This window comes from Myotis nattereri, assembly GCF_964212035.1.
Source record: "Myotis nattereri genome assembly, chromosome: 14".
NCBI lineage: Eukaryota > Metazoa > Chordata > Mammalia > Chiroptera > Vespertilionidae > Myotis > Myotis nattereri.
The window spans coordinates 17,185,402-17,199,312 of NC_138089.1; the positions used below are offsets into that span (position 1 = coordinate 17,185,402).

Below are 13,911 nucleotides of genomic sequence, written 5' to 3' on the forward strand. Positions count from 1 at the left end.
CCACTGCCTGTTGCTTAGCAGCTGACTAGATTTTTTTTAAACTATAGTCTGGCCCTCCAATGGTCTGAGGGACAGTGAACTGGCCCCCTGTTTAAAAAGTTTGAGGACCCCTGCTCTACACAGTCAAAATACAGACCATTTCCATTCCCACAGGGATCACTCCAGTTGCCCTTTTATAGCCACACCCACTCCCCTCCCATCTCATCCCCTTCCTACCCCAACAACCACAAATCTATTCTCCATCTCTAATTTTGTCATTTCCAGTATATTGGAATCATACGCTATGCAACATTTTAAAATTGTCTTTTCCACTAGCATAATTCTCTGTAGATTCATCCAGGTTGTTGCTGTATTTTTATTTTTTTATTGCTGAGTAATATTCCCTGATATGAATGTACCACAGTTTGTATAACCATTTACCCACCGAAGGGCAGTACCAGTTGTCTATTACTAATAAGGCTGCCCTAAACATTCCAGTATAGGTTTGTGTGAACATGTTTTCATTTCCCCGGAATAAATGTCAAGGAATGCAACAACTGGGTCATATGGTAATTGCCTGTTTAGTTCTTTAGGAAAAACTGCCAAACTGTGTTCCAGAGTGGCTGGGCCATTTTACATTCCCACCAGCGATGTATTCATGATCCAGATCCAGTTTCTCTGCATCCTTGCCAGCATTTGCTGCTATCACTACTTTCTACATTAGCCATTTTGATAGGTCACAGTGGTTTCAAAATGGATTTCTCTCCCTAGCAAGTTGGTTCAGTGGATAGGCATCGGCCCACGGACTGGGTTCAATCCCGGTCAAGGGCACATGCCCAGGTTTCGGGCTCAATCCCCAGTAGGGTGCGTGCAGGAGGCAGCCAATCAATGATTCTGTCTCATCATTGATGTTTCTATCTCTCTCTCCCTCTTCCTTCCTCTCTGAAATCCATAAAAACATTTTTAAAAATCAATGAAAAATATCCTCTTGTACTTCTATATTTCTAAGCACTTCTCTACAGCAGCAATTTTCAACTTGCTTGCCACAAGAATTTTTAAAACATGCAATATCTGACTATTTGGTCAGGGTCACTGACCTCCTTTCCCTTAGATTGTCAAATTTAAAAATGACAACAGCAGCCCTAGCCAGTTGCTCAGCTGGTTGGAGTGGTGTCCCATACACCAAAAGGTTGCGAGTTCAATTCCTGGTCAGGACAGGAATGACTCTTCCCCCATTATTCTTCTTTTTCAAAATTGCTTTCGCTGCTTTTTCATATACATTCTGAAATAATAACCTTTTCTATGTCTACAAAAAAAAAGATCTTGCTGGGATTTTAATAGCAATTCTGTTAAACCTATATGACAATTTGGGAAGAACGGACATCTTTACTCTAACTTTCTCAAGCCATGGAAGCAGTTAGTATGTTTCTCCATTTATATAGGTCTTATTTGATTTATTCATTACTGTTTTATGTTGTTTTCAGCATGTAAATCCTATACATGTTTTATTACATTTACACTTATTTCTCAATTTTTTGAGCAAATGCAAATGGTATGCTATTTTCAACTTCGGGGTTCTTTTGTTACTTCTAGTCGACAAATACAATGGATATTTGGATGCTGATCTTATAGCCTGAGACATTGCTGAACTTATTTAAGGAGAGCTTTTAACAATTTTTTGAAAGCATTTTCTTGTGGACTATCATGTCATCTGCAAATAGGGACAGTTTTATTTATGTCTTACTTTCTGATATGTCTTTTATTTCCTTCTCTTGCTTGCTGTATTAGCTAAAACTTGCACCCTGATGCTGAACAGCAGTGGTGAGAACACACCCAGGCTTTCACCATAATTATACTAATGACTGTAGGTGTTTTGTGGTAGCTACTCTATATCAAATTAAGGAAGTTCTCTATTCCTCTTTTTCTGAGTTCTTATCATGGATGGCTGCTGAATTCTGTCAAACGCTTTTCCTGTATCAATTGGCATGGTCATGTGACTTTTCTTCTTTAGCCTGTTAATACAGATTATGTTGACTGATTTGCTAACAGCATGCCAGCCTTGCACCCCTTGAATCAACTCCACTTGGTCATGATGAATAATTATTTTTATATATTGCAAAATTCTATTTGCTAATATTTTGTTAAGGACTTTTATAATTTTATTCATGAGAGATATTGGTCTGTAGTTTTTGTGGTTTTTTTGGCATTGCCTTCGTCTGGTTAGAGCAATACTAGTTTCATAAAATGAATTGGGAAGTGTTCCCTCCTCATATTTCCGGAAGAGATTGTGTAGAACTGGTGTTAATTCTTCCTCCAGTGAAATCTTCTGAGCCTGGAGATTTCTTTTCCAAGAGCTTTCAAATTACAGATCTGATTTCTTTAATGGTTATAGAACCACTCAGGTTATCTACTTCATTTGGCTGAGTGTTGGTAGCCTGTGGCTGTTGAGGGAAGTCTATTATAGTTATCCATATTTTTGCTTACCATGTTCATTCTTCCTGTTATTCCAAGATTCCTTCTCTTATTGCTTCCTTTCTTCCCAGAGAATTTCCTTTAGCCATCCTTCTAGGGTAGATGTACTTGTGAGAAATTCTTTGTTTTCCTTTATCTGAGAATGGCTTGATTTCCTCTTCATTTCTAAAGTGCATTATCCCTGGATATAGGATTCTGGGTTGATCATTGTTTTCTTTCAGCACATAAAAAATGTTGTGCCACTTCCTGTAGATGAGAAATTTCTCATCTAATGAATATAATAGATAAGGTGTCATTTCTCTTGTTGCTTTCAAGCTTTTACTGTCTAGTTCCTTGAAGTCTGTCTAAGACAGTGGCTCTGAACCTGTGGGTCGTGACCCCTTTGGTGGTCGAACAACCCTTTCACAGGGGTCGCCTAAGACCATCGGAAAACACATATAATTACACACTATGCTTTAATTATGTTCAATTTGTAACAATGAAATTGGGGGTCACCACAACATGAGGAACTGTATTAAAGGGTCGCGGCATTAGGAAGGTTGAGAACCACTGGTCTAAGATGTGGCTTGGTGTGGACTTTTTTTTTCTTCTTGGTTTTTTTATCTTGTTTGGGTTTAGCTCAGCTTACCAAAGTTGGGGAGTTTTCAGCCATTATTTCTTTGAGCATTATTTTAGCCCCACCCTATTTTTACTCTCCTATGACATGTTAGATGTTTTGTTATCATCCCAAAGGTCCCTAAGGCTGTGTTCATGTTTTTCAGTCTTCTTTCTTTGTCATTCAGATTGGATAATTTTTATTGTTCTATTTTTCAGCTTGCTGATTCTTTTCTCTGTCTTCTCACTCTGCTATTGAGCTCTTCCAGAGAGTTATTTCAGTTACTGCATTTTTCAGTTCTAAAAATTCCATTTGGTTCTTCCTTATCTATATCTTCTACTTCTTTGCTGAGATTTTTTTGTGTTTTTTTTTCCCTTTTGTTTGAAGTGTGTTTGTAATTGTTTGTTAAAGCAATTTTTATACTAGCTGCTTTAAAATCTTTATCAAATAATTCTAACATCTCTATTACCTCAGTGTTGGCATCAATTGATTGTCTTTTTCCATTCAGTTTTACATCTTCCTGGTTCTTGGATTGGTAAGTGATTTTTGCTATTTAAACCTGGATAGTCTGAGTATTATGCTATGAGACTCTGGGTCTCACGTAAACTTTTTTTAGCTGCCTTTTTATAGGACCACTTCAGCAGGGGAAGGAAGGGAGCAGGCCTTATTACTGCCAGTGGGGGAGGAAGTCCAGGCTCCCTATTCAACCTCCGCTGATACTCAAAGTGAGGGGGGCTTCTCATTACCGGTAGGTAGAGGTGGGAGTCCCAGCTTTTATTAGGCTTCCCCTACCTGAGGCTGGAAGGGGTAGGAATGCCTCATTGTTACTCAAATGGCCTCTACTGACATCACTGGGGTGGCTTCCTTATCTGTGGTGCAAGTCTAGGCTCCCCATTTGGCCTTTACTGGTGCAGTGGAGGCCGCAGTTTTTGCTGGAGCAGAGCAATGATTGTCTAAAAGTGTTCTGCCCTGCTAGGCTGCCCTTTCCCGGTCTTCTGGCCAGAAAGAGCAGGCTTTTGTTGGGCTTTTTGTGCTTGTGCCACTGGTATTTCCAGCTTGTCAGCTTCTTCAGTTCCAAGTCTGGATACACGAGGCAAAAGTTAAACCAAGGAACTCATTACTGACAGTCCTCGGGCTCCCAGTCCCCAGCTGGTTTGACTTCTCTTCCAGAGTCTTCTTATGTTTGTTCTGTGTAAAATGCCCAGGGATTTCAGATGTACTTAGTGGGAAGACCTGGAAAAAGTACTTCAACTCCATCTTCCCAGAAGCACAAGTTCAAGTATTATTTCTTTTTAAAGTTTTTCATTGTGGAGGATTCCAAGCCTCTGCAGAGACAGAGAACTGCGTACCTATCACCCAGCTTCAACAACGACTAACTCAGGGCCTGCCTAGCTTCACACCGCACTCCCGTCACTTCCCTCTTCCTGTGTGATTTTGATACAAATCCTAGTCCTCATATACGTCCTCATAAGCATTCACTATGTATCTCTAAATGATATTTCAGCCCTAGCCGGTTTGGCTCAGTGGATAGAGCGTCTGCTTGCGGACTGAAGGGTCCCAGGTTTGATTCCGGCCAAGGGCACATGCCCGGGTTGTGGGCTCGATCCCCAGAAGGGGGGGCGCAGGAGGCAGCCAATCAATGATTCTCTCTTATCATTGATGTTTCTATCTCTCCCTCTTCCTTCCTCTCTGAAATCAATAAAGAAATATATTTAAAAACAAACAAATAAATAAATAGTATTTCAGAATATCTACATCCAAAAAATCCCATAAAAAAAATTAACAGTAATTCTTTAATATGATCAAATATTGTCAGTGCTCAAATTTCTGATTATCTTGTAAGTGTCATGAATTTGTTTGAACATCAGCTGAAGCAGGATCCACATAAGGCTCATATATTACAATTGATTGCCAAGTCTCTCAAATCACGTTAAATCTCTAGGTTCCTCTCCATCTCTTCTTTTCCTTGTCACCAGGCTGTTAAAAACACTGAGTCATTTTCTACTACACTCTAGATGTGTATTAGTTTTCCAATAAATAAGTGACTGTAAAATACTGGTGGTAGATTATCATATAGTAAGATAATATTCACATATTGTTAGGTAAGAAATGCAAATTGAAGAAAACACATAGTTGGAATTCACTTCCAAATATAAAGAATAGAATAGAATAGAATAGAATAGAATAGAATAGAATAGAATAGAATAGCAAAGCAAAGCTGGGAAGGAACACCTCAGAATGAAGGAAGGAATGGGAAGCAAGCTTTCAATTTTCATTTGTCTACATTTTTCTTTTGCTTCAAATTTTCAGAGTGATCACATCATTTAACAACTACATTTAAACATGCACTTCATATATTCACAAATACCCACTCCACCTGACTCCACAGCCCGAGAGCAACTAGCTCTGCAGCTGATCCAAGACCCTGGCTCCCCATGGCTGGCTGGGCGGCTGAACCATCCCACCCGCAATCGCTGGGAGCTACGCTCACTGTGCAGACAACCGAGACTACTCAGCACGAAGAGGGCTTACGTCTTGCTGTGCAGTGACTGCTTCGCAGAGAACGTGGGTTTTGAGAAAGGTTCCTGCTTTGCTCAGAGTCGCACGCCTGCAACCTCGGAACCCACAAGGAAGCCCATGACAAAAGTCTGTTTGTGGCGGCAAGTTTACCTCCGCCCAGCCCTCTCTCCTTCAACCCGCTGGAACTAAGTCAGGGCTCAGTGAACAGATAACCAGCAAGAGGTAACCAGCTGGTAACTGCAATCTAGTCCACATCCAGAAGAGAAAATAAAGCCAACCTCAAGCCCTTTAGAAACTAGGAGATGAAGCGTTCCCCATTCCTTGGTTCCGTTGGCAGACATGGAGCAATGTGGCCACACAGGAAAGAGAGCAAACTGTCCCTGCCCTTGGTCTCACGCTGGGACAAGTAATATCTTAAGGCCCCACCCATGTGGCCTCATGTGTGACCCTGTTGCCTTGCTCCTTAAAAAAAAAAAGTTAAACCTAGAATAACCCTATTCCACTTGTAGGTATATACCAGCAGCAACTGAACATATTTGTATGCCCATGTCCACAGAGCACTGTTCACAATAACCAAAAGGTGGAAACAACCCAAATGTCCAGTGACGGGAAAGTAGAAAAATAAAATGTATTATATACAACGGAGTATTACTCAGCTTCATAAAGGAATGAAATGCAGATGCGTGTGAGAGCCAGATGAACCTTGAAAACATGGGAACAAAGGGACAAATATCATTTAATTCCACTTACATGAGGAACCTAGAATAGGCAAATCTGCAGAGACAGAATGGTAGTTGCCAGGGGCTGAGGGGAGGGGAATGGAGAATTATTATTTAATGAGTTCAGAGTGTCAATTGGGGAAGATGAAAAAGTTCTGGAGATAAATAGTGGTGAAAGTTACACAACCATGAATGTACTTAATGCCACTGAATGGTACACTTAAAAATGGTTAGATTAGTGAATGTTATGTATATTTTACCACATTTGTATTGTGGTAAAACACACACACACACACACACACACACACACACACACACACTTCTTAAAAGGTGTCTGCACCCTGGCCAGGAAGCTCAGTTGGCTGGAGCGCCATTCCATGCACCAAAAGGTTGAGGGTTCAATTCCTGGTCAGGGCACATACTGGTTGTGGGTTCAGTCCCTGGTTGGGGTGCTTATGGGAGGCAACTGATTGATATTTCTCTCTTCATTGATGTTTCTCTTTTATACCAATGTTTCTCTCTCTCTAAAATCAATAAACATATCCTCAGATAAGGATTTAAAAAATTTTTTTAAAGGTGTTTGGTCCCTAAGTACATAACACAAAGAGGCAGATAAAGGAAAAAGCAGTGACTAGCCACATTCCTAAAGTATAACAAGTTGTCACGTTTCAGAAAATAGCAGTCAGAGGAAACCATTTCACATTAACAATGGGGAAACTGGCCGGCCACTGATAAGGTTACTGCAAACAAGCATTTGGTGCCTTGGTCAGATTCAATTTATTTGACCAGTTTTGTTGACAAGAGATTTATTTAGCTGTTTGAGCTTTATTTGCCATTTAGGAATGGCAAAAAAAAACCCTTTAAATTCAGAGATTAAATTTTAACCTTTAAAATCAGAGATTCTTTACTGCAGCCACCGCCTTTGGTATGGCTTACAGAAAGCACCTTTACAGCAAGCACAGGCACACTGACCTGGGAGAGACTGCACCTGGGGGAGGCCTTCAAATAACATCTAACACAAAAGGTTCACAGACCCCAACTCAATGCCAAAGGGACCTCAAATGGCATGTGGGTTTGTTCCAGAGCAATCAAGCTGTGTTCTGGTCTAAATCATGCTAAAAAGACCGCGAGAAGGACCTGGCCAGTGAGATTGAGACGACACACGGTCATCACCACTACCCTGGCTGTAGGCCATCCTTAGACGAAGCTCAGGCCAAGTACAGCAATGCTATCTTCAAAGGGACGGAGTGTGTGGGACAGCCCGCGAGACAAGTGTTCTGCATTCTTCAGAAAGTCAATGTCATTCTTTTAAAAAGTTGGGGGAAATTATTCTAGATTAAAAGAGTCTAAAGACAAAAAAAGAAATGTCGTAAGTGAATCATAATCAAATCTTGGTTTGTAAAATAACAAAAACTATAAAAGAATTTTAGGACAACAAATTTGAAAACAAAATTATCAGTTGGAATGAAATTATTATTTATTTTCTTATGTGTGATGATGAATATTGTGGTTTTGTAAGAGGATGTCCTATTCGTAGGACAGACAGGCTTTGCTGATATATTCAGGAGTAAAATGTCACCATGTTTCCAATAATCTCTCTCTCTCTCTCTCTCTCTCTCTCTCTCTCTCTCTCTCTCTCTCACACACACACACACACACACACACACACACACACACACACATATGCAATGCGCAAAGGGCGAGAGAAAACTATATTAGAATGGCAAGAACTGTAGATTCTAGGAGAATATGCAAGTTACTTTGTGTATCTAAAGGTTTTCCCAATTGTCATTAAGAAATACAATGCAGCCCTGGCCAGGTGGCTCAGTTTGTCAGAGCGTCATCCTGTATACCAAAAGGTTTCAGGTTTGATTCCCAGTCAGGGCACATACCTAGGTTGTGGGTTTGATCTCCAGTCAGGGCACATGCAGAAGGCAACAGATCAATGTTTCTCTCTCACATCTTTCTCTCTCTTGCTAAAAAAATAAAATCAATTAAAAACATATCTTTGGGTGAGGATTTAAAAAAAAAAACAAAAACAACAAGAAAAAGAAATACAACACACTCCTATGGAAAAAGAAGCAAGTTATATCTTGCTATGCTGATCTTTACCAGAAATCACACTGAGTTGAAATACAACTGTTCCCCTGAAAAATAATACTAATAATAATAGCGTGCTTAATAACTATGCACGGGGCCAGGTGGGTACTTGAAATATTGGGGGGCGGGGGGGAGCACTCTGTAAAGTACATGGTTGTCTAACCACTATGCTGTACACCTGAAACAAATACAGAATAATATTGAAGGTGAACTGTAACTGAAAACAAACATAAAAATTAGTTGCTTAAAGTCAGGTGCCAACTAGAACACCAAGTGCCTCAAAATGCCTTCAACCCAACATAACGTTCTGAGCAGAACACTCCTGGCAGCTGCATAAACAGGATGTCTCAGCAAGGAAGTGTCTGCCAGGGGTTATCAATAGCTCCCACCCCATCTGGAAATCTGAGCAGCGTTAGCACAACCAAAGGAAAAGCGAATCATTGGCCAGAAGACCCAGGCTCCTGTCTCCCACCTCCCACTCCCGGTGGACCACGCCTCTGATTCCTCATCTGAAAAATGGGACAATAATCCTTTCTTCATCCCAGGGGTGGTGCATTAAATCACAAAGCGGCAAACCCATCGGTCTCTGGCACATTAAATCAGCAGTTTTTCTTACAGCCTAGATTCACAAGGCAGAACAGGATAGTCATAAACAAACCAACAAACAAACGCTGATGACGAAGGCCTGCAGCGTCTCCAAGGGTGTAGCCTACATTCTTGGTTTTGAGAACCGTCCTCCTGAAGCCACATCATATTCTCTAAGACCCGAGGGCAAGCCTCAAATCCAACACGATTGCTGCTTACCTCTGCCATAGGCCCGGGCTTTCTTGGGGTTGAGTTTGGGTTTCAGAGGGGCCCCGGGTTTGAGCTTGGCTTTGGGGAACTGGGACAGGTACGTCATTACCGAGTGCTCATCCACATCCGGGTGAATGATTTCTTCAGGAGTGATGACCTAGAACAGCGACACGGAGAGTGAATGCCACAACACATCAAGGTATTGAAGTTTTTACACACGTCTCTTACATACTACAAATAATAGGAAATTAAGTGAACTTCATCAGGCGCTATGCCAAGATCAGTGTGTTTTGACCTTTGAGAGGTGTCACCATTCCCTCTGGAAGCTGAGGACCCTCTTCAGACAATTCTCTATGTCATTCCCAGAGTACATACTTCCCGCCCCCCCCCCCCAACCCCCCTGAAATAACCCACTCACTCCCCTCGTCAAACTTTCCAGTAGGATAAGTACATCAGGGGAGGGGGATGAAGGAACAATTACATATGAGATTAGCACACTTAGAAGCCATTTAAAAAATGGAGAGGTGATAAATTTCTGCAGATACTCATCTTAGGAACAAGAGTATTAGTCAAGTTATAACCCATGCTGGCCAGGCAGCCTCACTGCAGGCACTGCAGACTCAGTTCTATCACCTGACCCGGCCCTAAATAGCACCCAAAATCCTCCTGCCCCAACAAGAGGCAAGCCACACCTCTTGAGATGAACAGAAGACTCGGTCTCATGCACCAGGTTAACCAAATGCAGATGAACAACATATGTCCCTAGCTTCCCTGTTCCCGTGGCTAAAAAACAACAACAAAAAACACACAGAAATCATTCTGATGATTAGCCTGCGGCACCAAAATAGCCTTTTGGGTTTGTAGAATGTGTTTCATGCTATGGAGGACGGGCGGTGATTTGGCGTTTCGTCTAGGCAGCTCCTTCAACAACTGAACAGTGCCAACATCACATGAACGTCAAAAGGAGATGGTTTTAGGTTTAAGAGATGAAAAACATAACCACGCCACTTCCTGACGATGGAAAAGCCAAGAAATGGGCCATGAAGCAGAGACACGATGCCAAAACCAAACCAAAGAAATAGAGGCAAGCTTTTCTACCTCCCAAGGGATCTCGTTACAAAATGCACTAAACTCAGCTCTGAACACCAACTTAGACCTCAGTGAAGCCTGTGGTGAGGTCATCCACCCATGGCACTGGGTACCCACAGCTTTTCTTGACCAGGGCTTTGAATGTGGGAGTCATGGTGTTCAATTGTGAGGAGGAAGGGCTATGTCGACTCCTTGGAAGGGCTTAGAAGAATCACCCTCAATGTGGCTACTGCCGATGGTACCTAAGCCTTACCAAGTTCTCTATAATTTCCAAGTTCTCTTGTGATATTTCTGTGATAGGATTATGGGCAATACAAATTCTGCCACAATTTCCATTAATTGTAGGTTATTCTGGTTTACATTTCTTTTAAGTTCTAAGTTCCATGATTTCTTTCCAAAGAGAATAAAATTTAAAAAATTTTTATATAGGTAAGAAGTGATTAAATATTGATGTCTTATGATCCAACCTCATCATTAGTGTCCTCATTTGCAACCCATTGTCCAAAGATAGCCTTTGACATTTTTGGAGCAGAAATACTAGAAAATTTGCCACATGTGACCATGAGTAAAGACTTTTGGATGCTCTACAAGGACCTAAGTCAATAAGAACCTATTATTATTGGTAAACTGAGGAAGACGGGAGCGTGCCACAAGCAATACTCTTTGAAGGTTAACGCTGAGGAGGTCAGACTGCCTGCCAGACTCAAAGAAACACCCATCCAGTCCCAGAACAAGCTGGAGGGTGGGAGCAGCGCTCTGGGGCGTGGCATGCGTGTATGAGTACCTGTGGGACGCCCAGCCAGTCGTCTGCCTGCTGCATAGCTTCTCGTGCATTATCCACGGGCTTTCGTGGATCCCAGGATTCCCAGTCTGGGCACAGACCTGTTAACATAACACAAAAGATGCTGTTAGTATTAGCTGACCGAAGAGATTTTTGAACTTTCCAATGGTGCAAAAGCAGTCTGTCATCAGTAGAAACCATATTCATAATTTTGAATTTTGAACTTTTCCTGGTCTAGTGATATACGGTGCAATATTCTTGTGAAGGCTGGGCAATGGCAACAAGATGATTTTGCCCAACCATAGGCTGAACTTGCTTGAGGTAGGCTAGACTGAGCTATGTTTGATAGGTGAGGCATATTATATGCTTTTTTGAATTTCAGTATTTTCAACTTACAATGGGTTTATGGGAACATAACCCGATAGTAAGTCAAGGAGCATTTGACTACACTTTACAGGCAAAAAGTATCATGGATGTGGGTATGGAAGGGTAGAACTATTCTGTCTTAGCTGAGAGTCTCCCTGAGGATGTTATCTTCTTGCATTAAGACGGGGGTTAGCCACTCCTTAAAGGTGTGATATAAGCAAACTCAGCCTGTAGAACCATCTGGCCCTAGTGCCTTTTGCAGGAGATATTTTTCCAACCTTCCACTCTCACACTTCTGTACCCTGGTCACCAAATGTGTGGGGTTCACACCAGCTGGGTGTCCTACAATGTACCTCAATTCTGACTATCTACCTGGAGGTAGTAGCATCAGATCCCAAAGCTAAGAGCTCAGTCCCACAAAACTGCACTCCCTCTTTCCACTCACCTGGGCTTTTGGCTGACCAGATACAACCCACAACTCCCTCCTGAGGTTTACTCATTTCCTGGAGTGGCTCGCAGAACTCAGGAAAACCGTTTACTTACTAGATTACCAGTTTATTACAAAGGGATACAACTAAGGAACGAAAAGATGGAAGAGATGCACAGGGAAGGATAGGAGAAGTGGGAGGAATGTCCATGGCCTCTCTGAGGGTGCCGCCCTCAGAACCTTCATGTACTCACCAACCTGGAAGCTCCCTAAACCCCACATTCAGGAATTTTGGGGACGCGTCATTACTTAAACTGGATTGATTCAATCCCTGGTCCTAGTGATGAGCTCAATCTCCAGCCCCACTCCCCTCTCTGGGGGTCAGAAGAGAAAGCTGAAAGTTCCAATCCTCTAATGGGGGGGTTCCCTGGACAACCAGCCCCCATCTTTGGGGCTTTCCAAAAGTCACCTCATTAACATAAACTCAGGTGTGTTTGAAAGACACCATTATCGTGGTTCTTGTCACTTAGGAAATTCCAAGGGTTTTAGGAGCTCAGTACCAGGAAAGGGGACAAAGACCAAATATATATTTCTTATTTTAAGTTACAATATCACAATCCCATTCTTGGATATATCTAAAAAGACTGAACTAGCATCCTGTATAATTTTAAAAATCCACTTGCTAAAAGGCCAAACCTAGAATTATCTCAAAAACCTTTGAAAGCACAAGAAGTATTTAGGACTAGAGTAAAAATCCCCACATTTAAACTGGAAAGAGGTATCCTAAAATGAGTCTCCGGATGCAAGCAAGGATGAGGGCACTGGGCAATGGCCTCCTGATGACTCCAGCTTACAGAATAAGGCCTAGCATCAGCCCTTCCCCATATCCAACTGACACCAGACAGTTCTGCTTTGAGCATGTTGAGAAGCACTAGCTTACTAAATATTAATGTGCCCGGCACATGCATAGCACTCAGTAAATGGAAAATATGGTTATTAGAGTTTTTATTAAAAAATTTTTTGAGCGATACATATAAACATAGTCTCTGGCTTTTCTATTGAGTGCGTACCAGCAAACTCTACCCATCAATCTAATCCCTTCATGAGGATAATTACTGTCTTGGGGCATACTCAGCTACTCAGGAAAGGGTGGAAAAGGCTCCAACTGGATCCTGACCAAGCCCTATTTCATAGCAACACAGAAAGAAAAGGGCAGAGAAGGCCTTATATAGTCAAGCCAGTGGTCGATAAAAATGGGTACTTTCCGCTCAATGGAAGTTTTTAGATTTTTGTGCCAAGCCACCTAACAGGCCACATGTTTTTGCCAGAGGCTACGGGAAACTAGGCACCAACTGTGGGAAGCAGCTGGACTTTGGAGTCTAGAAGCTAAACCCCAGGCCTGGTCCAAGTATTAAGGCCTTCACTGGGAGTTTGGATAAATAACTGAATGCAATGCTCAAACAAGTCCATGGCTACACCTATAAGACATGCCTTTGGGAAGGTAGATGGAGTCATTTTCAGTGCCTTTCACTATCTTACAATGAGCCAAAACCAGGAGAAATACACCAATCACAGCAAACCTAGCATTCCCAATGAAGACCAAGAAGTTTAGGGCCCATATACCCCCATCCCAAAGAGATGGCTTAGGTAACCACGGGCACTTACCTGGGGCACAGCTGTCTACCAGGGCACCCAAGGCTTTGCCGTCTTGCCAGTTCTGGTTAAAGTTGGTGATGGGCAAATAGGGGATCTTGTTCTGAATCCATCCCAGCAGCCTCTGCTTCGGCGTCTGCTTCTTGGCATCGTCATCCCCTTCATCCTCCCACACGGGCATGGAGATGGAGTAGTGGAGGATCAGGGTCCATACCAGGCCCAGGATGAGCTTCAGGTTCCCATCCACGATGGCTTTGCTATCTGGGGAGAGAGGCCAACGCTTGGTCATTCCTCTGGGTTGCACAAGTGTGAATCATGCTCTTTATAAAAAAAAAAGGAAATGAAGACCTCATCTGTCAGAGAATCGTACTGAACCATTTAAGAGTGAAAGGATACAATGCTGGAATTTGCTTCA

The 13,911-nt window shown here is 42.1% G+C and overlaps 1 protein-coding gene across 1 annotated transcript in view; it reads right to left on the minus strand.

Moving 5' to 3' along the window:
- Positions 1–13,677, minus strand: part of FLNB (filamin B) — a gene marked incomplete at its 5' end in the record, with an annotated part of 82,374 nt that extends 68,697 nt beyond the window's left edge. Inside the window, 3 exons of the mRNA XM_081105951.1 lie at positions 9,190–9,337; positions 11,054–11,151; positions 13,509–13,677. Coding sequence (XP_080962077.1) covers positions 9,190–9,337; positions 11,054–11,151; positions 13,509–13,677 — 415 coding nt within the window. The remainder of the gene's footprint in view (positions 1–9,189; positions 9,338–11,053; positions 11,152–13,508) is intronic.
- Positions 13,678–13,911: the final 234 nt, after the last annotated feature.